At 39.7% G+C, this 23,296-nt stretch overlaps 1 protein-coding gene across 1 annotated transcript in view; it reads left to right on the top strand.

Annotated features, from left to right (window-relative positions):
• The window catches only part of kansl1b (KAT8 regulatory NSL complex subunit 1b), a 41,091-nt gene extending 18,691 nt beyond the window's left edge, over positions 1 to 22,400 (top strand). Inside the window, exons 3-15 of the mRNA XM_079456558.1 lie at positions 11,096 to 11,237; positions 12,347 to 12,442; positions 12,814 to 12,926; positions 13,110 to 13,302; positions 16,072 to 16,237; positions 17,273 to 17,443; positions 18,436 to 18,603; positions 18,693 to 18,832; positions 19,046 to 19,164; positions 19,282 to 19,339; positions 19,509 to 19,621; positions 19,725 to 19,980; positions 20,155 to 22,400. Of these exons, the coding sequence (XP_079312684.1) occupies positions 11,096 to 11,237; positions 12,347 to 12,442; positions 12,814 to 12,926; positions 13,110 to 13,302; positions 16,072 to 16,237; positions 17,273 to 17,443; positions 18,436 to 18,603; positions 18,693 to 18,832; positions 19,046 to 19,164; positions 19,282 to 19,339; positions 19,509 to 19,621; positions 19,725 to 19,980; positions 20,155 to 20,379 (1,960 nt within the window). The 3' untranslated portion in view covers positions 20,380 to 22,400. The remainder of the gene's footprint in view (positions 1 to 11,095; positions 11,238 to 12,346; positions 12,443 to 12,813; positions 12,927 to 13,109; positions 13,303 to 16,071; positions 16,238 to 17,272; positions 17,444 to 18,435; positions 18,604 to 18,692; positions 18,833 to 19,045; positions 19,165 to 19,281; positions 19,340 to 19,508; positions 19,622 to 19,724; positions 19,981 to 20,154) is intronic.
• The last annotated feature ends 896 nt before the right edge of the window (positions 22,401 to 23,296 follow it).

Below are 23,296 nucleotides of genomic sequence, written 5' to 3'. Positions count from 1 at the left end.
ATGATATTCAGACAATCGACTAGTAAAAATGTGTTCGAATAAATATCTTCTAGTCGACTGACTGAAAGGGGGCAGCTCTGGTATAGTGTAAACTAGCTTTTTATGAAATTCATATTTTTTTTCTTTGCACAAATATACACACAATGGCAAAACAAGCAGTTTTCTTCATCCATCCATCCATCCATCCATCCAGATGCTACTTTAAAAAGATTGAATTTGTTCTTAACCACTGATCACGCAAGCTTTTTCTCTGCTTGATTATGCATTTTAACCATTAGTGGGGAAGCGTTAAATCATGTCTCATATGAATATTTAGGGGGCATCCTTTTAAACATCAGCTCTGATTTGAAAACGCCAACAGCTACATCTGCCCTGCAGCGCACCGTCTCTTGTATTTCATTGGCAATGGCAGAGTATCTCCGTGGAAACCATGTAAAGACCGTCAGATGTTCACTGAGCACTAGCTGTCCGGAGATCAGGTCTATGACCTTTGTTGGTTTTATGTAGCTTTGAAAAGAAAGTGTGGTAGTCCTACAGTGCACTTAGTCTATCAGTCTATATATCTATCTGAACATTTAATTTTGAACTTTTGCATTTCTTGCTTTATTTCTACTTGGGTAGACTTGTACCTACAGCGCAGGTTTACATTTTTTCTGGGTATAGCCAGCTATCATCTGAACTTGGCAGCACCCGCAGTGCCTAGCCCATAATGAAAGAACTCCTCTGTGAAGAGTACGTGTGTGCGCGTGCACGTGCTTGTGCCCGCCCGTCCGTATGAATGTGTGGCATATGTGGTAAATCAACCCATTAAATGCGTCTTGCCTTGCTTGGCCTGATTTGTCTTCTGTACTGAAATATGTGGGTGATCATTTCTTTAGTTCGGGGCACAGGCTTTATCTGTACCAAGTGTGGGTCAAGGCTGGACAATGTGATGCTGCTAGCACGTATAGGTTTAGAGATATGACTCATCACTACAAGCATTATGATGTCATACGACTGTCAGATCACTACAAACATTATGATGTCATATGATTGTCAGACCAATCAGTTTTCTTTGCTGCACATGATTTGGGTAAAAGACAGTATAGCTAAAGGCGTTGTGGCTTTATCTTTCACCCACATGGTCAAATTGAGTGTCTGAACTTTCTAGAAGGAACAGCATAAATAATGTTACTCATATTCCCACTTGTAGATGTTATGTTTGTACGGGGCACCGTGCAAACTAGACTTTTACAGATGCGGTAGGAAATCAATAACCAGATTTTTATGATCTGGCCTTAGTTATTTTTCAGTATTTGGTTGTAAACAACTGTGACTTGGGTCAATGTGTCTGACAGATGTTGGACAGAGACAGTCACTAGTGCTCTGCCAGTAGCTGGATTATGAGTTCTTAAAACATAACTCAGAAAGACGATTTGTCTCAAACATTTTCTCTCTAACCTCTCTAAGCACTGATGCGATGCAGATAATCTTATTGTTTTTGGACATTGTCTCGGATCCACAATATGAATTCCTGAGTTGCTGAGCTATGCTGTGGAGGAAAAGCAGAGTCTCTGCTTTCTTTTAGTGTTGGTTTTTGCCAGTGCTGGATCAGACAGCCGCGCTATGAGCTTTTTGGTGTATTTAAAACAAATCCTGTTTTTAGTATTAGTTTGTTTTTGCTGTAGTTATTTGTCACCAGGTAAAAAGCCCAAATAAACGGAGACCGACAGACAGATCTTTTCATATTACTTGGCTTTGTAGTTTATTATTTAAGTTTCACACGTTTCCTTGTTTTTATAGAGCTTAAGTGTTAGACTGTTGCAACATACATAAAGGAGGCCATATTGTGTACTTTTGCTTGGTTTTATGATACTCGTAAATTAATAAAGTTTTACTATTTTTGTAAAAATATTGCATTGAAACTTTTGTATACAGGCTGTTTTTTAATACACAGCGTTAGTGTTTCACTTGCTCGTATTGGGTTCCTACTGGTTCTGTGTCTCATAGGCTGCAAGTTATTGCTGTTCACATCTGAGCCTGTCTGATGTCACACAAGCAGGTGTTTGGTGCATCACAGACGTACATATTTCTAAAGAAAGTGTCTGATTTCTCCTCCAGGGCTTTGACCAGGCTGGTTTTTATCTGACCACCAGAGTATGTCTGCTCCTAAACGCTCCCTTGATCAGTGCACATCTGCGGCGTGAAATGAAATCCTCTTCTGTCCTCATCCCTTTTCTCTCCAATTTATACTAATACCATCTATGACGTGGAGTTCTAGGTTATGTGTCCATTGTTCAGACGAAGACTGCATTGTGCATGTTTTAGCAGTCATTGAGATCAAATGAGTCCGCTGAATTTAGCGTAGTTTAACGTGTGCGCCATCCTACTTTATATGATTTTTGTTAAACAAATACATTTTTAATGGCTAGATGAATTTGTGCTGTAGAAGCTAATTAGCCATGATGGGTTGCCATGTAACCGCAGCACCATCCCTGTAGTGCTCATTACTCACCATTGCTTAGAAATCAGTAAATACATGGTGACCTATTTATTTTGTGTATTTGAAGTATTTTCAGCAAGACAAGGTCCAGACTTTCATCCGGTCCTGTGACATGTGATGCAGTGATTGATTAAAATGCTCTTCGTACCTTGATCAGGTGAATCTGATGTTCTTAAAGGCAGCGGGTGTAAGCAGTGCTTGTGTAGTCAGGACAGCTTGTACACACACACATTCCAGAGCTCAAACACAAATCATATATATGACGATTAAGTGCATCCAGAATAAAGGTTTGTGTTTATATCATATATGCCTACGTACTGTGCATATTGATTTTGTATTTATAAACACACACATACATGTATATATTTAAGAAAAATATACAAAATAGTAAATATTATATATAATTAAAATTTGTTAAAATATTTCCGAAATATTTAAACGTATTTATAAGTAGTGTTTATGTTGTTGTGTTTATGTATACAAAATGAAAATGCACATTACACAGATATGTATTATGCAAACACCATTTATTTTGGATGTGATTAATCGCGATTAATTTGTTTGAAAGCCTTTGTATGATTTTGAGATTTGCGTATGTGGAAGTACATTGAAGCAATTTTCTGCTCTGTGTATACCAAAATGCCATCAAACACAAATAACACAGAAAATGCTGTTATTCACCTGTAATGAAAAAGTCTCCATTATGAAAAAATGCAATCTGGACTAAGCCTGTCAGTCAAACAAAAGCGGCAGAATTTCAGTCCATATGACTAGTGTGCTGTATTCCAGAGTCACGTGATATAGAAGTCTCATGTATAGAAAATCCCTTTGCCCTTAGTTGTCTCTTTGTTGTCTTTTTTTCCTACATAAATTTGTTTAGAGTTGTTTGATATGCTGAAGTACCATGAAGCAATGACATGAGAAACTGGAGAACAGGCATTGCTCAGTTACTTTAAGATTTTTACATTGTTGAACATATTTTCGACTGATTCGTATTTCAAGTCACTGGTTTTGGAGGAACCTGCACAGATTGCTTCTGCCGTAAAACTGTCGCCACTGGCTCTACTGTTGCTGCTCTGGTCGTGCAGTTAGGAGTTGAAACATGCCAAGCGCCCGCGTCATTTTCCCACCCTGATCTCCAAACATCTGGAGCTGCTTACAGAAGAACTGACAGCCCTCTTTGGAAATATGTACCCACACCCATTGCATAACAATTCGCACTCTCTCTCGTGCACACGCATTCATTCCTTTGTACTTGTTTTTAGCCAGTTTGTTTTCTCTCTTTTTAAAACTTTTCCTCGTTTTCTTAGTCATGCAATGACTCCAGAATTCCACCATGGATTCACCTCAGTATTTGCTGGCTCCCATTCTACTTGTGTCATAGGGAGGCGCAGATTGAGTCTACTCCCGTTTTAGTGCTTGTTTGTTGGGAAATTTTGGAATTCTGTTGAAGAGATTTAAATTTGGTAGAATGTGAAACCATCTGGCAAGAGCAGTGCATTAGTTCCAGATGTAAGGCATTTTAAATACACCAGAGAGTGAGGATATTTTGTAATTTGGATGTTTAAATTCTGGAGTGCTTTGTTGTATTTTCCATTTTGGAATTTTGCGCATGCTGTTATTTTTCATATGGACCAAAACTTTCAATTGCTATGACTTGTTACTGACTACTCACCCTGGAGTTGTTCCAAATCTGCATACATTTATTGTTCTGAGGAACTGTGAGAGAGATATTTGCAAGAATGTGTGGAATCAAACCGTTCTTGGCTGCCATGGTAGGAAAAATAACAGTGATGGTCAAAATTGCCCCGGAACTGTTTGCTTTCCTACATTCTTCAAAATATCTTCTTTTGTGTTCAAAAGAACACAGACGTTTTTCCTACTATGGTAGTCAATGGTGGCCAAGAACTGTCTGGTTACAATTCTTCCAAAGCATTCTTTCTTAAGGATATACAAAGTAATTTGATATAAAACAGCAGCATTTTTTTAGCTTGAAGACATGCTTGGACTTGACAGTTGTTTTCAAAGATCCACTAGTTTTCAACTGGGTGTTTTTAAACTAAAGAATATAATTTGTTTAATAGGAGTGACTATTGTGCAACATTTGTCATTATGTACAAACAAGAATAACATTTATTTTAGGCAAAATGTTCTATTTATAGTTTAATTTCAGCTTTTTGATAATAACTTTACAAGTTTACAAGCAAGCTAAATCAGTAACTAAAACATTATGAAAGCCAATGTTTTTGTCCTAACTGTAATGATAATAAAAAGGTCACATTCATAGGTATGGGTTGCATTTATCGTGTCTGTTCTCATGAAGCAAATCTGTTATCAAGTGTTTATAGCATAGACTGGCTTGAAGTTGTAGCTGTTGAGCGACCGGGTGCTGTTTAAGTTTGATCCGTTGTCTTTTTATTATGTAGAGCGGTAACAGCGACGGTAATGTATGGCGCACCGCTAATTTACCTCTAGTATCAACTGTAGTATACTTTAATATTTACTATATTAATTAAAAAAACTTACTGCAGTTTACTATAGGCCTAGTAAATGCTAGTATAGGCTACTACAGTATTTTTATGTGTACAAATATATTTCTGTTGTATAGTAAAAAAATGTGTGAACTAAAAATATGGCCCTAAGTGATCCATTTGTTTATAACATTAATGTCCTTTGTTGTAAACCAGTCTATTTATGTGATGATCTGCTGTTGTTTTTTTAATGATAACAGGCGTTTGTGCTACCTGTACAACTGTTTGCCTGTGCTACAAACGTTTTTGCACATAGCGCTGGTGCTACAGAGGTTTATTGTACCGCCCTGTATTTCAATTCAGATCGTGGATCGAGATACATAATGAAGAAGATCTAGATATGCGTTTTTGGGAAGATCTCCCAGCCCTAATGTATCGAGTGTGCAAAAGGCAATTGCATGTTTCTCTTGAAGGTTTAAAGAACAAGAAAGATACAAATGCATTAGTTATCCAAGCGCCTACACATCACCGGCTTCCATGTTTGCTATAGTTAAACATTAGTAATGTAAAACGATCCTCGGCTCCTTTAGCGTCAGATGCCCCTCCTCGTGTTTTGGCGGGAAGGATGGTCGTGATGTGGACAGTGAGGAAACAGGTTTATTATCAGACTCTCCAGACCCCCTTTATCTGTACCAACACCCCCTCACACGTGACCCGCTGTGATAGTGTGCGTTATTTACGAGTGCGCAACGTTATCACAAACCGTTGCCACACTTGTGCACTGTGAAAAGGTCTGGTCACTCGTGTGAGCGGCACAGCGGAAATCTGCTGACTGACAGTAATGTGCCGGGAGGCATGATGATTGGGGCCGCAGGCTTCCTCTGCGAGAGACCAGGCCCAATGTCCATGAGTGCAGGACAGATTTCACTCGCAGGTTCATTTGTGTTCACAGGACTCCGAGATCTCTGTTACGAATTTTAAAACCCAGTTCTTGGCCAGTCTTTTTGTTTGGTACGTCTAGGCCCAGGAAGTATTTAATGGTCTTTTTGTGTTGGAATAGCCGTTTAAGTCGTGATGTAAGGAATACTCTTCTGGCTGTTTGACGCTATTCATTTGAAGTGAGGCTACTATTTAAACAACGTTTATGAACACTGTTTATTCAGATCACACATTTAAGCGAAACTTTAATGAACTCTGTGTACACTACAGTCTCGAAGATCACGGCGTTTCCAACAGTAATATTTTAATGATTCATAAAAAAAATTCTGGTCATGCTTCATTTCTGAAAGAATTCACACGAATGATTTGTTTACTTCTCAGACATCTGTATACAAATAGACCTGGTCTACAACATTTGTATGCCCTTCTTTTCTTTAATGACTTTAGTTCAACAATGTTCAGTCTCCAAACAATACAAAACTATTTTAGTCACACTTTAAAACACAGCAGTTCTTTTCTGTTCTGTACTCCATTGCTTTTCTGTTTCTGCCTCGTGTCTGCCTCTTGCTAGTCATGTGACCCTAAGAGGCGGGGCTTCCCTCCCTCCCACTGTGCACATCAAACTCTTTGTTCTCCAGACGACGCCCACATCATGTCTGCAGCAGAGCCGCTCTGTCTCTTGCCTTACAGTCGGTACACATTCGGCCTGACACGCACGTTTACGCTTTCACCAAATGCTTCCAACTGCAGCATGTAATAAAAATCAGGTGCCTTTAAATAGCACGCAGAGACATTTTAGGGTTTTTATTTTGAATCGATCACTGATACTTAAGTCTTTGAAACACTTTAACACTGCTGTTATGAAGGATTGTGTTTGTATTGTCAAGGTCGTTTATATTTGCATGCGTGCAGGTGCACACGCTCTTTGTTATCGTCTCTCAGCTGGCTTTGTGTTACCCACGTAATGATCACCGCAGGCTTGATTTCCTGTGTTTTCATTTTGGCCCTCCGCCTTGTTCTGTCATTTCCTGAAAAAGCTGGGCGAGGGTGCGCTTCAACGCCTGCGCATCTGTGGGCAAGGACTTTACGAAGAAGCCGGTGATCTAGAATAAAAACAGGTGAAATTTAAAAACGCTCTGTGAAATGACAATCGCATGCTTTTCACTGTTAGGTTTCACCTCTGTGCGCTTCACATCACCATCCCCCAGGGAGTCATACTCATCTGTTTTCTGACCTTGGATTGGGCCGTCCTTGTCCTTCAGCATGTTTCTACTCAAGTTGGTTTGTGATTGTGTTATAGCTTGATAATATTAGTCTAAATCATGGTTTGGTCTTAGCAGTGGTCACGGTGTTTAGGAATCAGCTGAGAACAGTTCAAGGGTTTGTGTATGTCTCTCAATTTGTGAATCCGCTGTTTCTTTCTTTACTTGTGTACAATTCTGACCTGTCGGGTCAGGTGGATGTTGCTTGTAAGCTCTGTTACGACTTGCAATTTGTCGTCCGGTGGAAAAGGAGTCGAGTCACCACCAGGCCCAGACAAGCAGATTATTTTCCACACTTTGTCTTCACTAGACAAACAAAAATAAGCACACAAACAAGCAATGGCTGGGTGATGTGAATGCCTGAAGCCAATATTTTTTGTCTGCTTCAAGGTTCAGGGCATCTTAAATGTGATATTAATGTAGTAGCAATACTAAAATAGGTGAGGGTTGGAGCTAGAGGAACTTTTGTTTGATTGAATCTTAACAAAATAATGTGAGACACCATCAATTTCTAAAAGTGAAAGTGGCTTTATTTTGGTTCAGTTTTTGGCAAATTTTCCAAAATATGCTGTCAATGCCATCTAGGCCTTTACATAAATGCCAAGAGGGCCACAATAAAAAAACCTGTGTAAAGGAATTATTTGCCATGTACATGTTTGGACTGTTTGTATATGCATGACTTTGTGTTTGTAGAGTAGGGGTGTGACAAGACTGGGTACACGAGAATGAGACTATATTTTAGACTTTCTTTTAAAGAAATCCTTGAAGTATTTAGGCAAAAACTGTATTTTATTCACCTTAGAACCTCTAGTAAAAAAACATTTTGTGTCTCTGACATATACAAATATTTAGCCAAGTAATATTTAGGATTTTGCGTAAAAATTATTACATGAATGAATGAGGCATTTATATAGCGCTTTGTGTATTGGTGTACACCCGTAACGCTTGACAATCATATGAGGGGGTCTCTCCTCACCCACCACCAGTGAGCTGCATCCACTTGGATACATATTTCATGGTTATCCTAGTTACTACAGTGATAAGTCTTTACAACAAATCCCATAGTTAAACTATAGTGGTACATTTTTTTAAGTTTAAGTTTCAGTGGCAGAACCAACACAGATTAGGGCGGTGTGATTTAAATCGGAGGTGTAATAGACACAGGATAATCGTTGATTTTTTTATGAACAGGATCATGTGGGTGTTTGAATCGAGATTGCGATCATTTAACAATTAACAGTGCACACCGTCAATCCTCCTTCCTCCACTGACTGAACGCTCATAGCCTTTTGGAGAAACTGTAAATAAAACTAAATAAACAATGTTTTATGCTTGCATTGCACATATGTAAGAGACAGATAATCTGTCCTTGTAGAGGTTTGCCTCTGAATGTATTTAAAATAACGTAATGTGAACTTGCAATTGCTATACTGTACTGTCATAAACACTAGTGCTGACGAGGGAGTGTAATGTGCGCAAACGCTGAAACCCGTCCTTCTAGCGCGCCATGAGATCTCGTCACAGCCGAAGCACCAGTTAATTTCCTGGTAAAATGTTGCGATCTTGTATGAGAAATGCTTATATCCTAAATTAGCCTGTTTTAGTATTGTGAACATATTTAACATTGACAAATTGTACATAAGATATGATATGTAAATGTTGTGAGCCCATGGGGTTACAGAATTCTTAGGAATTCTATTTTTAAATATCGTGTTTTAATACGTTTAAATTAAATAATATTGTGTGCTTTATGCACTCGTCTTTAACTCACACACACAGGCCTTGTGGACATTATAGTTGAAATGACTCTTTCTTTGACACATTACTCTAACTTGTAACAGAATTGCTATAGACATCCTATTTTATCGGCTTATGTAAATTTCCTATGCTCGGGTCTTCCCAGAAGCGTTTGTTCTGCCCTTGTAATTCTCATCTAGTCTTTCCTCACGTGGCCAGTGTTTTGTGGCCACTTCCTGTTTGTTTTCAGCTTCCTTTAAGGACAACGGTCAGGGAACAGCTTTGGTTCACTCATCTGCACTCGTTTAACATCTGCTTGTACCACAACAGCTCACTCACTGCTTTTAATTCCCTTTTCCTCTTACAAACGCAGCCTGGCTGTTTTGAAGACTAGCGGCTTTTTCAAGTGGTATTTTTGGACGTCATATCATATGCACGCTCACTTTCATCTATCACTTGGTGGTTATCTGTGTGCACTTGAAAAGCAGCTGTCATATTCCGGTGGCTGCATGCAGACATGCACTACATTAAATGTACTCATGTTCACACGCTGCCTCTTGTGGCGAACAGTGGGTATTACTGCACGTGTCTGCCCCTCCCCCACACCATGTGGGGGATAAATGAAGGCCTCTAAAAAAGGTTGTGCAAGGATGCAAGAAACACTCTGTGTACTGGCAAGAGGGAAATGCGGATTTCCAGTAAACAGGAAGAATGATGGTGAAAATCCACTGCCTCATTGGGATTTATTTACATACTGGATTTGTGGTCATTGTTGCGATCGGCAGGTTGACTCGTGTGATTGATTTTTATTTTGAGGATCGAATTATAATTCCAAAACAAAATTGTTTAAATATATTTTTAATGAATACAATTAATTTTATATTATGTTTTTTTATTTTTTTAAATCGTTCAAATGTAAAGGCCATAGGCCTGACTAATGTCTGTCTCACAGTTTGTGTGTGTAGGCAGGATCAAAGATGCATGCCAGAATTACAGTTCTGCTATTACAACACTAAAATGTGTTATTTCCAAATGTCTGCTTATACAAAAACTACTTTTCAACTGGACACAATATATTTTATATAGAACATGTGTGTCAGGTAAAAATAAAGCCCTAAAATAACGCTATTGTTTCCAAAAAACTATTTTCTGTCATATATTACACGTAAATATCAAACATTGAATTACATGATTTTATTATTTATTTTTCTGTAAACACAGCTCACACCTTGGAAACAGTATCGCATACATTTTTTAGCGGTTTTGAAGTTCTTGTAACTTCGGTATACCATGAAACCGGTATTCGGCCCATGACTAGTTTCGCCTTAATATTTTTCTCTGTTCTTTAGAACAAAGAAATGTGAGTAAATGATGACAGAATTTGAGGAGCACACAGTGGAAATGAATCCTGAAATATATGCAACATAAATGAACTCTTGTTTAATATTGACTTTGTATATATAAAAAACAGAACTTTTGATATCCCTAATGCTTAAAGATAAAGAGAGGCTTGGAAGTATCGATCAATATTAGTTCTTGTAAAAAAGCAAAGGACTTTTTAAAAAGCTTTTTTCAACTTTCTCTGAAGCAGATGAGAATGTTATTCCATTTCTCCTCGCTTCACTCTTCATTGTGTTTCTTTTCCGTCATCACTTTTGACGTGTCTCGCTCTCTCTGATTCAGGGAAATCTTGACTCATGTACTTGTGCTCACTGAAGGTTGCAAAACAACAACAGTGTCTTATTCAGCTGAACCACAAGTGAGCTTGGGCAAGAATGTACTGGGTTTAATGTAAAGAGGTCAGAGGTCAATTCATTTTATCTTCAGCATATCATTCGGAATGATTTTTTGAAGTGGACTCCATTGAAGACTCACAGGGCAAATTGAATGGATTCTGGGAAAAGTCCTGTTGAATGCATGTTGTGACGAGAAGTCTCACATGCACATAAAAAGCTTTAGGAAGTTTAGACCTAACTGGTTTTGTTGACTTCCTGTCAGTTTTTCGGTTTTGATTTCTTGCTTCCATATTCTGCAACATGCATGAGATGGCAGGTGATGTAGAAAAGTTCAAGTTCCATTGTAGATGGCTTCATTGATTGTTAAAGGGAGCAGTTTTTTGATCATTTTGATGTGACATCGCTAGTGTTTTGGCGTAGACACCAAAGTGAAGTTGATATGTAACCATTGCTTTTCTGTTTCCTCAGATGGAGAAGAGCGGAAGGCCGTTTTGCGGTGGACCGGGCCGCTATCATCAGTCGCTGGAATTGGCTACAGGCACAAGTCTCGGACCTGGAGTACCGTATACGGCAACAGACCGACATCTACAGACAGATCCGCTCCAGCAAGGTGGGTACAAATACATAATGTGTTCACATTTGTGCATCATATGCTTTTCATGCAGAAACAGCTTATGTTTCAGCAACATTACATTGTGTGAGATGAATTGCAAAAAACATCTTGAATGATTGACTTTAGCAAAAAATATTTCATGTTGAACGTCCACGTTAAAGTGAATTTTCATGCTGTTTATTGTTGAATCACAGATTATGTGGTTTATGTTTAAGCAAGCAGAGGTGGCTCCTGCCTCTGGTAACTTGGCAACACAGGTGCTTGCTGATGTCCCCTTGGTGAACTGCTCTTGTGGGATCATTGGTTCATGTTTTTCTAGCTCAGTGTTTGGAGTTTTAAAGTGCTCTTGCTCATTTTCCCATTGTAATGATTCGGGAAATCCCCATTTGCTTTCTCGTCCATTATTTGCAGCGGCTGCCCTCTGAAAGAATCCGATCATGTCCATACAGAATTAAAGATTCAGAATTATTGGAAATGTGCATTTTGTATTGCTTGTAAGCTAAGTGTGAAATATGGACAAATGATCAACCAGTATGAGTTTATGGCTTTTTTCTACTGATTTGTAGACAGCACAGACAATAAAATGACAATTATATCGCTATTCACTGTTATTTCTTGGACAATATATCACAAAACAAAATATAGTTTTTCCCTAGTAAAGTAAATGAAAGTTCTAGTATTTACATACAAACATAATACAACCTTATCAATAGATTATTTTTGTAGTTATTTGCCTGAGCAGACATTGTTATTGGGAAATGTTAATTGTGGAGAAGCCAAATATTGGCCTTTTTTAGACTATTATCTTAATTTATACAAGCCACGTTACGTTAAAAAAAGATAATGTTTGCTAAAGTCCTCTGCATTGGTCCTCACTACCATTTAAAACCAAAGCTTTTGTTGTTGGTTACTGCGGATCAACTCATATTCTGCTGTTTTTGCAGTTTAATGTTATGAACTTAGGTTTTTTACAGGCTTGCGAAAGCCAAAGGAGGTGCAGAAAGTTGTTACAGGGGAAGCAAACAACCTCCTGTCGGACATTGGACTATGTTGCTTGTACATTAGGTTATATATTTGCGCCTAAATGTGTGCATTTGTTTTAACAGGGATCCGTTCTACTGGGGGAGAGCTCGGTGTGCAATTCTGTACCGGAGGACAGCGGTGGCTCCAGAACAGAGACCAGTACCTGCCCTGTCTCACGTGTAAGACCAGAAACACGGACATTTAATAGCGATTAACTCACACACAGATAAGAAGTACCGAACTTAGTTATTGGAATCAGTAAAACTACACAAACAAATAAAAGGCTCATTTAAGTGAAAGTTCAGTATGATGCAGGCCTACACACTCTGCCCAAGAGAATGCTGGGATTGTTGGGAGAAGGAGAGAAAGGATTGAGGCGAAGGCTTCCAAACACTTGATCTCTTTGTTTCTCTCATGCAAAGTGCTGCTGACCTTTTTATTCATTCAGTGTAGTGAAGAAATGCAGCAGGGACCGTTCAGCTCTCTGGGCCAAACCAACTCAGGGAGAAAATTGGTGGGTTTTTTCCAACATTTTTTCTTTTCTGTTTAGGACCATGATACTGTTGGAGTGGAGGGTTCTGTGTCATCCCATGGTATCGCCACGGAAACAGGCTTGAGGAAAAGCTGTGCACCTGGCAGACAAGTCAATGGTGTCATCAACAGGTATGACACGCTCTGAACACACCTTTTTTTTTAGCATAACACAAAAACAGTATGATGAAAACGGACCTTTTAGAATTTCACGAAATTTAATTCATTATAGCTTGTTGCCTAAGATATAAATATGGTCCGTTCTCTTTTATCATCCTAACGTTGTTCTGCCCTCTTCACTCTGTCCTCATTCAGTATACGGTCTGGTTCCCCTGACAGCTCGGATCCGGACGAGCATCTCCGTTCCGAGGCTCAGCAGAAGCAGACAGCCTCTTCGGCTCCTCCTGCACGCGACAGTACGTGTGTGGCTGCACGCACGCGCCCAATCCTCTCCTGCAGGAAACGGCGCGTATTGCGACCCGGCTCGCTCACCAGCCTCAGTCGTAAGGTAGGAGAGATGTTTGCTCAAGCAGTTTTTCTGAACCGGTTTACAGTGTTCTAGTCTCTGAATAAAAAACAATGGTTCTTACCATAATGTATTTCAGAGATGAGAAAAATCGTAAATACTGCAAAATGCTATCAGAGCCTAAAGCCATTCAGTGTTAACTGTAAAAGTTAGACTGATTATAACAGTGAGCTCCTTAAAGTCCCAGATGGTTTCTTACAAAGGTTACAGATTAAATAGAGGTGACCCAGAAACTGCAGTTTGACAGCGATCACAGTTCTGCTCTTAAACTCGTTTGCATTAGGCCTCTATTACTGTAATGCATTTCTGCTTTTGTTTAAGCCAATAGCTGCATTTGAATCTATGCATTCGGCAAACATATTTCTACAAAGTGTACGTTTAATCAATGTTTGAGTTTCCTGGGAATCAAATCCATTATCCCAATGATTTACTGAAACGTAGGGGGTGCAGTCGCAAACAGTGCTCAGTTTTTATTCCGAGACAAAAGTCTTTATGTACAGAGGTGTTGATAACATCATTAAAGTACCATCACAGAATTAACTCGTGGCAGGTTACAGACGTTACGTTATCCTAACTAACTGATTTGTAATCCAGTCTCGCAGGTATATCGAGAACACCATATGAATTCTGCCTCAGTTAAAGACTGAAATGGTTTACACAATTTCCCCCATGATGATTAAACCCCGAGAGCAGATTACCTCAATTTGATCCTGCTGGTGTTAAGACAGAGGTGGATTGGGTCAAAGATCATATGAAATGACATTTGCAATGCGTGTAACGGAGCCTTTCTCGAATTACATTTTTTATTTGATTGGGGAATAATGTTGGTTTAGGCTTGATTTTTGTCCTTTAGGATTTGATTTTGGAAGTCAGGCTGTGACATCAGCTAGGCAAACAAATACATTTTGACTGCATAGCTGTGACCTAAGTGATACTTTGTACAACTTGAAGCACTACTTGGTCAAGTAAGGCCATGTTCACACTTGACTTCTTTTTTTGAAGCTGCTAGCGTCTGTTTTACATTATAATCCTATGGAGTAAGAAGTGTTTTAAAAGAATAATCCTGAGCGCTTTTATTAAAGGTCAGCGTCTTTTTCTGCAGCTCCGAGCGTCTTTTGAGGTTGAGAAAGTTACACTTTTCAGAAAAAGCCACCTACGTCAAGCACCTTTTTCCACAGCTAACCAATGACAGGGACCTGTCGTTTCCATAACAACATGCGAGAAACGTGATTGGTCAAGAAAGCTCAAGCTTGAAAAAATTTGATTGCGTCCGAAACGCCTGTTGGACCATAGTTTGGTATAAACGTATTTCAATTTTCACTTTCAATAATTGTTTTATTGCATTTAGTGTAGTTTTTAAATATGTTATAGGTAAAAAAAATCTGTTTATAAGTCAAATAGACTTCCGTTACGCTGCATAAGAAGCCTTTCTCTCCAAGCTGCCTTTGTGCACAAATGCTATCTTTGAACATTGCCAGCTGCTTTTTGTTACCACAACACTGCAAATGTTTGTTTTTGTACAAAAAAGCCGCATTGTCAACTTTTTCGGAAGTCAACAGAAGTCAAGTGTGAACACGGCCTTATTGAAGGGGTATCAAGGTATATCTTGAGTAGAGTTGACTATTTTAACTGGTCGGTAGGCAAGTAGTGTTTAACCATCCAGAACACAACAGAAACAGTATAACAACCAAGCAGAATATCCTAACAACTAAAAAGCAATGTCCTGGCAAACACCCAGAACCTATTGATCTCTTGGCGGTGAGTGTTTTTCACCAGTCACCATTAATTTTAGCGAAAAATATTTGTCTTATTCATGTGTAGTATTAAATCCTTCAATCGATAGCGGTTATCAATATTGCTCTTTATGGAAGTTAAATAAGGTCGTGTTAGATTGTAAGTTACCTGAAATGTTCAAAATGGATCATTATTTGCAATGTTATCCTGAATAGTGCGCGTTTTTACCCTTTTTTCATCCAAAAAAATCATTTTTGTAATTGGAGATGTTTTCCGTGTGATTTCAGAGATGATCTTGTACAAACTGTCCTCCTGGTGTAAAGCACTCTTGTTTGAATTGGCTTGGAAAAACGGGCACGGTTGCCAATAGCAACCTGCTCCGTCTTTCTCTCCGGTGATGTGCTCTGGGTTAATGACACGAGCACATGAACGCTAGGGATCTTGCCACATGCAAAACTGGGTCATCAGTCCAGGATGAGCGCGTGTTCATTTTTTGCAATGGTTTGTGTGAGCGCATCAGGTTGGAAGAGAAAGATCGACTAAAGTCTATCAGTAATTGAAAACAAAGGGAAAGACCGGGATCCAAATTTTGGAGGCTGATGCTCCAGAGATTCTTACCATAAAAGGATGTGGAGTGGAATGCGCTTGACAGAGTGAATGTTTAAAAGCACAACAGAAAGCATATTTAATGATCATGGTGGCCTTTGTTTGATTTCTCAGTTTTGATCACAAAGAGAAATATTTAAAGGCGGTGGGACACAGGCATTGGCATCTGCCATTGGTCAGGCAACAGGAAGTCCCTCCCCGAATCAATAGTCTCGTGTCTGGATGCTAAGATGAATGTTTAAAATCAACACACAAATTTCACCTGAAGTCATGTTTTTTTATACCTTGTACTGTCATGCGATTTTCACACATTTTTTGTGGTGTCTGTGGGAATCTCATCTGGCTTTCTGCATAACAATTTTTACCATCTGGATTTTGGGACGTTCTGACGTTTCGTTTTCTTTTGCTCAGGCTCAGAGGTCGATGGCTCCTCGCTGTGGTTGTGAGCTGAACGCTCAGTGTGTGATGTGCAGTGGACGCACTCTCGTTCCTGCTGAAACCCAACATCAGCTCCCCCTGCTGGACAGACTGGCAACGTTCGATCCCTGCGTTCACCCTATACTCTCCTTTACAGACGGTAAGTTCCCTCCCCTTTATATAGCCCCGTCCCACGCACAAACACAAAAGCAGATTCTGGATCACACGTGACTAGCACAGACATGCTTTGATGTGTCCTTCCGTACGTTGTCAGTTCAGTCAGTTTAATGTTTTTCACCCTTGCAAAACATATAGGTGTTAATTATTTCAGATCTGGTTATCGCACCTCTTAAAATAACCTGCACTATGCTCTCGGTGTGTTGCGGGTTAGAAGTGCTGTAGACATCTGGTGATCTTGGAACAGCATTTGATTTTCACATACATTAAAATTGAATAACCGTGAATCTGAGGAGTTTATCTGAGATCAGCACTCTTTCCCAGTGCTGATTCAGACGAGGAGATCAGGCATTCATCTGTCTGACCTTTGCTGTGATAACGCTTTTAAAGAGCAGTGCAATCTGACTCTGAGCAAGCGTGCCAGCAGCGGCTCGTGTTTTCAGACACGATAACCAACATGGACGGCGGTTTCCCTCCTTTACATGAGCCTGTTGTCCTGTGCTAATCTAGCGCCCATTGTGCAAGTGAATGATGGGCGTGGAACATGCAGGTGACGCCACACGTGAAACTTGACTAGAAGGAAAAAGGAAGAGGAACTTAGGTTTGATAGATTCCTGAGTGAAGCTCTGACTCCCCCTGCTGGTGAAGTACTGATCATGTTTGTGTCTTTACTTCTGACAATGAGTCATTAGAGGGGGATTGCAGAGGGTTAGGTCAGCTTCTGTCCAGTTAGTACAGTAAGAAAAGAAAACATGACACTAGTTAACATCTATTCTTTTAATATACCGTCAAACATTATTGTACTTGTAATAGCATGTATACAAATTTTAAAAGAACATGTAACATTTCTTGATCATTCCCCCATGTTTCTCCTATTATTCCCTGTCCATTTCTAACATAATCTTTAGTGTCAACCAAAACATTTTATCAGTGTTATAGGTGGGTACAGAGCGAACCGATGGGAACGAAGTGGGTTCTTTTAAAGCTTTTCTGCAATTAACAGGTTCTTATCTTTCAGATGTGATGATGAATCTCCATATGCAACGTGTGCTGAAGGGACACTGGCAGAGTCGTCCTCTGGAGAAGATCAAACCCATCAAGAAGATCTCGCTCAAGCACAAGCTGTGTATGAGCAGCCGCGTCTCAGCCCCGAAACACAAGCTTTCCAACTCTCTGCTCTCCACAGTCCGTAAGTGTGAAAACATATCAGCCCTAACCTTTTATTTTACCTAAAGCAGAAGAAATCTGTCATATTTTGACACAGAGAGATTGCTGAATGCGTAAAACAGCCTGTGTGTTGTAAATGTCATGTGCTGGGTTTTCTGTAACGGAGGCAAACTCTCACACATTAAGCGAGTCTAAATCTGGCTGTAGATATGAGTGCGCCTTCGGGCAGTTAAAATGACCTGTGAGTGTCTGACCGTCATTAGCTTCTCTCTGGCAGATGATCTGCTGTGACTCAGCACTTACTTCCAGCATCATACAATCCAGTCACAGTTACCGACTCGTATTTATATCTTCATATCCTGGTTATGAATTATTGAGCTCTGAAAAACTGAGTGCTGTGATTCATGTGTTGTGTGTTATGTGAATGAATCTCATGCAACAAAGGAATTTTTATGTTTTCGCTATTCATGTATCTGCTGTGAATAATCGTTTGGATTATACTTGAATTGCCTACCTTTTAATTGCTAAACAAATCTGTGAATTATGTACATTTTCTACAAACTAACTAATAGGGATCAAAATATCACTGTACGATAATAACTTGGTATAAAGTTATAATAAAGGGGATTATTATATTTTAAATGACAAATGATAACTTTGAAAGTTTCATAAGCATCCTCTATACTTTTCCCCTAATCATAACTGTTGCTTAGAGGTATGAGTTATAGTATGAGATGGGTCAAATGACCTAGAGATCCCTTTTATAAAATAGAATTATTGCACCAGAAGGAACTTGCCAAAGGTAACATCTATTATTTTTTTTACATTCTCAATTTCGTACAGTCATGTGACAAAGATAATATTGAGACAATTTTGCTATTGCGATAACACCATATCAATAATATTGTTACATCCCTACTTATAACTAAGCAAGAATAAGTGGGTAACACAATAAATAAAGCGTCAATGATTTCTGTGCTTGTTAACTTCTTATCCTCATGTTTGTGGTATCAGGTTTGTCACATCTCAAGATGCGCTCTGAAAAGGTGTCCAGACAGCAGTCAGATATCCCATCCAGCGCCAGTAAACTTGACCCTCGGCAGCATTTCCGTCAGAGTAGTTCTTTCGACAGGAGCCACAGCCGCAAGAGACCCCGCGAGCCCTCGCTGGAGCGTGTGGAGAGTGTGTTAAACCTCATTCCTTTCATTATGTCACAGGGTCATCTGGTCTTCTAGATATAGACTCACATCACTATCTCTGTTTGAATCTAGATGCTCCCAAGTTGTACATGGAGATGGGAAGCCCCAGTCCTTCTCTCTCTGCTCTGAATACACCCTCTCACAGCCCCCTGACTAGACAACCGTCGATTTCAGAGAGCTCCACACCCCTCCATCTCAGCAGCAATGCTGCAGTAAGATACTCTTGACAATTTTTGTTGTTGTTGCACTTCGGTAACGTTGTCTAAACTGAATCCTAAAATTTCCCTCTTGTGTCTTAATGTAAGTGACTTATACACACAGGTTATATATTATATCAGTACATGCATTCTCTCTGAGTCGAAACCCTTGAACACTGCGAATCGTACAAAAGCAAGTCATTAATTGTGTGTTTGTGAACCTTTCAGACCATCCGTCGGAGGAGAGGAGAAAGCCCCTTTGACATCAATAACATAGTCATCCCCATGTCTGTAGCCGCGACCACCAGAGTGGAGAAGCTGCAGTACAAAGAGATCCTCACCCCGAGGTCAGACACGCAAACAATTTATCAATGCCTTTGTGCATAGCAAGTTACATTTGCTACATGATTTTTTTGAAGATGTGATCTTTACCCGCTGAATATGTTGCGCTCTCTGCTTTGTAGTTGGAGAGAAGTCGATGTTTTTGCAAAACCAATAGCTGAAGAGGAAGAAGCTATGGAGGTATGAACTGTAATGGGTGCTTGTTTCAGTCAGTTATTGTTGGCTGTGTTTTTAAATGTCTTGTGTTTACACTACATTTCTCCTGGAGAATTGTTACACAATTATGGGTGCATGCTCAGTGAGGCTGTTTTTAATGTTTTTTATAATGAATTAATTTAATCTTTCTTAGATCGAGGATCTGTCTGATGTGGCGTTCTCACAGCTTCACCTTGCGTATGAAGAGCAGGAACATTCTCGCTGGAGCTGGACTGCAAGCTCCCTAGCAAAGAGACGGGGCAGCAGGTGTGGAAACACCTCGCACTTACAATGCGCTTCAAACGCTTAAAACATTGAAGTTCAAAAGAGCAGTTAGGTTGAATTAAATGCAATCACATTTTCTCATCAGGTCTTTCAAGTCTGTGGATGGACGGACTACGCCATTGCTGGGTGGCACCAACCCATCGACTCCACAGCCCTCGTCCCCAGACACAGGGCATTTTCACCTGCTGCAGGAGTACAACTCTGTGGTGTCTCCCTCCAGCCCCGTCAGCCCAGAGATGGTGATGCTGTCAGGCCTGTACACGCCCGGCTCCAGAGACTCCCACCGACTGCTGTCCAACGAGGACACGCGCTGCTCCACGCCAGAAACTTACGAGGAATTGGTAAGCTCCTGTTATAAAGGTTTCATTTTTAAAAATGTATTTCCTTAAACCGAATGTATGCGTTTACTTATCTATTACATGATTAACGTACACTCTTACTGTTGAATAGCAACTTGAATGCCATCTGCCAATATTCACTTGCTGTTTCTGTATTTCTCACTATGGGTTCCCCAGCCAGTACTGCCATGGGAATGCCGGACCTTTCCCCTGGATGTGGAGCCAGAGCAGGAGTCCGAATTCCTTCCCAGTCCGTCTGACGAGAGGCCCTGTAGGACCATGCGACGCATTTCCGGCGGCCGGTCATCCAAATCAGAGTCCGAGGCCGGACCTTCGTCGCCTCTCCCAGATGATGGCGCAAAGCAAAAGCTAACCAATCCACCCAAACCTTCTCACCGATGAAGCCTAGACTCATCTTCACACCCCCGACCCCACCGGCTTTCAGAAACTCACGAAACGGCAACGTCGAAGGAAGAAAACCAACAAAACGAATGAAAGTCCCTGTTGTTTGATATTCAAACATCAGTCAATTCTTTCACGCTTTTTAGTGAATTGTATGGAGATATACATAGAGACCTGTTTTAATTCAATCTTTGGGTTACTGGAATAGAAAATATGTTAAAAATTGAAAAGCAAGCAAGAGAGAGAGAAGCTCGAGACTAAAGCAGATGCTTAGAATTGTATAATGTTGCAAAACAGCACTTCCCCCTTAGCATGATGTCGTACTGAGGGGCACAGCTTGCGTTTCGTGGTACCCTTTCAGATTTCTCCAGTGTTCCACCTAAAACGACTTGCTCGGCCTTGCGGTTTATAGTGGAGTGATGAAGTAAAAAAATAAAGAGAATAATATGTAAATGTGTGATGAAGGTCTTTGTTCACACTATGTGGAAGCACTTCATTTTTATTCCCTCCACACCAAAACATTCCTTAACCAAGAACAATTTTCCGCACAATTTAATTTAACAGTTTCAGTTACTGTCCAAATCGAGTCACTACAAGTAGTTTCCATTTCTGTCAGAGATTGACAGAGCAGGTGACTGCATACACAACTGCCGTGTAGCTCGTACATGCTTTTATAAATGCCACAGTCTGATTGGAGCACTTAATTGGTCTCTTGTACCACCACACTATTGCCAGTAAGCCTACCCTCATACCCAAACATTGGCAACTCTTGATTGAAGCATAGCCACTCAATGCAATTCTGTTGCTTAGCACCATGTGCTTTTCCGAAAATAAGATTGGCTCAATTTTGAAACACTTGAAAGTCCTTTAAGATTGAAGTTGCTAATAGTGTCTGAAGAACTATGCACGATCAGATTGCAAATTACATTGTTGGCAAAAGATTCAGTCAATGCCGTTTAAGTCAATCACTCCAATATAAACTGACATTAGCTGCCCTGTGGCGTTTGTGTTTGTCATTTCAATTACTCGTTTCCGTTTGCATTGCCTTGTGTGTTCATTGGTCAGGTCTAAATTCCTTGTGGCTATTGAACTTTCTGCAATACCTTCAGCCATCATTGAACCCGTTAACATGAGGCGTGAACATTAGCGATTTATTAAAGTGCTTCGGACAGAGGCAAGGACTTGGCAAAGTTTCATTCGTTGGCTCCTTTCTTATCTGTTGCTGTGTCTGCGACAGCTCCATTTATCCATTGTGTATTGACAAGGATGGATTTCTGTTAGATCCCCCAGTTAGTCACTGCTTGCAACCCCTTCCAGTTATTTTAACTACTAAGAATGTACAAGTCTAATAGCAGACACCGATTACTTTACCGTTTTTATTAGTAGCTTCTCTGTATCTTTGTCGTCACGCGATTCTAGCTCTCATAGCCATTTGTTCTCGTTTAAAGGATGTCATGTTAACCAGAGAATTGTATTCCTTTTATCTCGTTGGAGCGCAACGGAATCGACAGCTTCAGAGAGATCTCCCGTTTCATAGATGTGTGGCAAATCGTCAGGGACCATCCACGACTGTCCCGTTTCCTGCTGAGAACCCCGCCGCCCCTTTTTCATTCTTAATATCATCAATTATGGTTTTATGTCTCTATGTGGGGGTCTGTGTACTTATCAGGCAAATGTACCATAAGGTTTGACTAGCTTTCAAAAGCCAATAGTGTATCGTGTGAGTTATTTTCATACTTTGAATTTCCAATGTGGTGAATGAGGTTTGGGTGAGTCTGGTAATATCCTTTAGCATGTAATAGTTTGTACAAAACGACACAAAAAAAAGTTTATTTTGTACATACCTTGTTTGATTCTTTACTGTGTTTGATGTTCAGGCTGTAGCTGTCCTGATTGTCTAGGGAGAAGACACGTACAAATATTTAACACTTGCAAAAAGGAAAAAAGTTTATGGATAATTGGCCAATCTGACATACAGGCAACGTTTGTGCTTCTCAAATTAAAAGTGAATTATATTGTACAATTCCTTGTCTCGCTCTCTTTCTCTGGTACTGATGAAATGATTTTCGCATTTATTTCAGCCTGTACTTTAGATTCATCATTTGTATTTGCTGTTATCACAGATTACGGACCTTGGAGTTGGGAACCATTGTTTGAAGTAGACTATGTCTTTAAATGGTACCAAATAGAGGTCATATTTAAATATCGATATCTCTTGTGTTTACTGTATGGATGCCTGGATAAACAGCTACATGAGGTAATGCTATTTGTTTATTAAACATGTGACATTTTTGTACAATACAAAATAATGAAAAACAAAAAAGGGCATACGTCATAAATGATCTGGCTGTTTTTTCTTAATGTTGAAACGGCTGGTTTTGGATGAAGACGAGACGTTTTATTGACTCCTCAAAACCTATAAACTAACCGAATATAAATGGAGGTTAAATGTAAACCTAGCTTTGAATGTAAAATCTTTTAAAGATATTAAAAGTTATTTACACCATTGCGGACCCATTCAAATGATGTAATGATGCTGTGTAATATGTATAGTACACTATATAGACAGTTTCGTCTTAACGTAAAAGAAACTGAAAAGAACCGTTATTTGGCTAACCTTGGTATTTGACTCGCTCTCCCTGCACTAAGCCGTCAGGGGGCGTATTACAGAAAGATTGTAACTTGAAAATATTATCCTGTCTGTTCGTTAACCATGGTAATATTTTCAAGGACCTTATTTAGGACAAAGCTATTGCAGAACAGCATTTCCTAAGTACATTATCTTGACTACAGATAGGAAAGAGGTATTACAGAAGCACCTAAACTTGAAAAATAACCCTATAAGCGGTCTTAACTTTAGGGCAACCCCACAGCTGTCCTAACTACAAAATTATTTTATAATTTAATGTCCTTTGCC

Source organism: Barbatula barbatula (assembly GCF_947034865.1).
Source record: "Barbatula barbatula genome assembly, chromosome: 5".
NCBI classification, from domain to species: Eukaryota; Metazoa; Chordata; class Actinopteri; order Cypriniformes; family Nemacheilidae; genus Barbatula; species Barbatula barbatula.
This window is presented reverse-complemented; position numbering and strand designations above follow the sequence as displayed.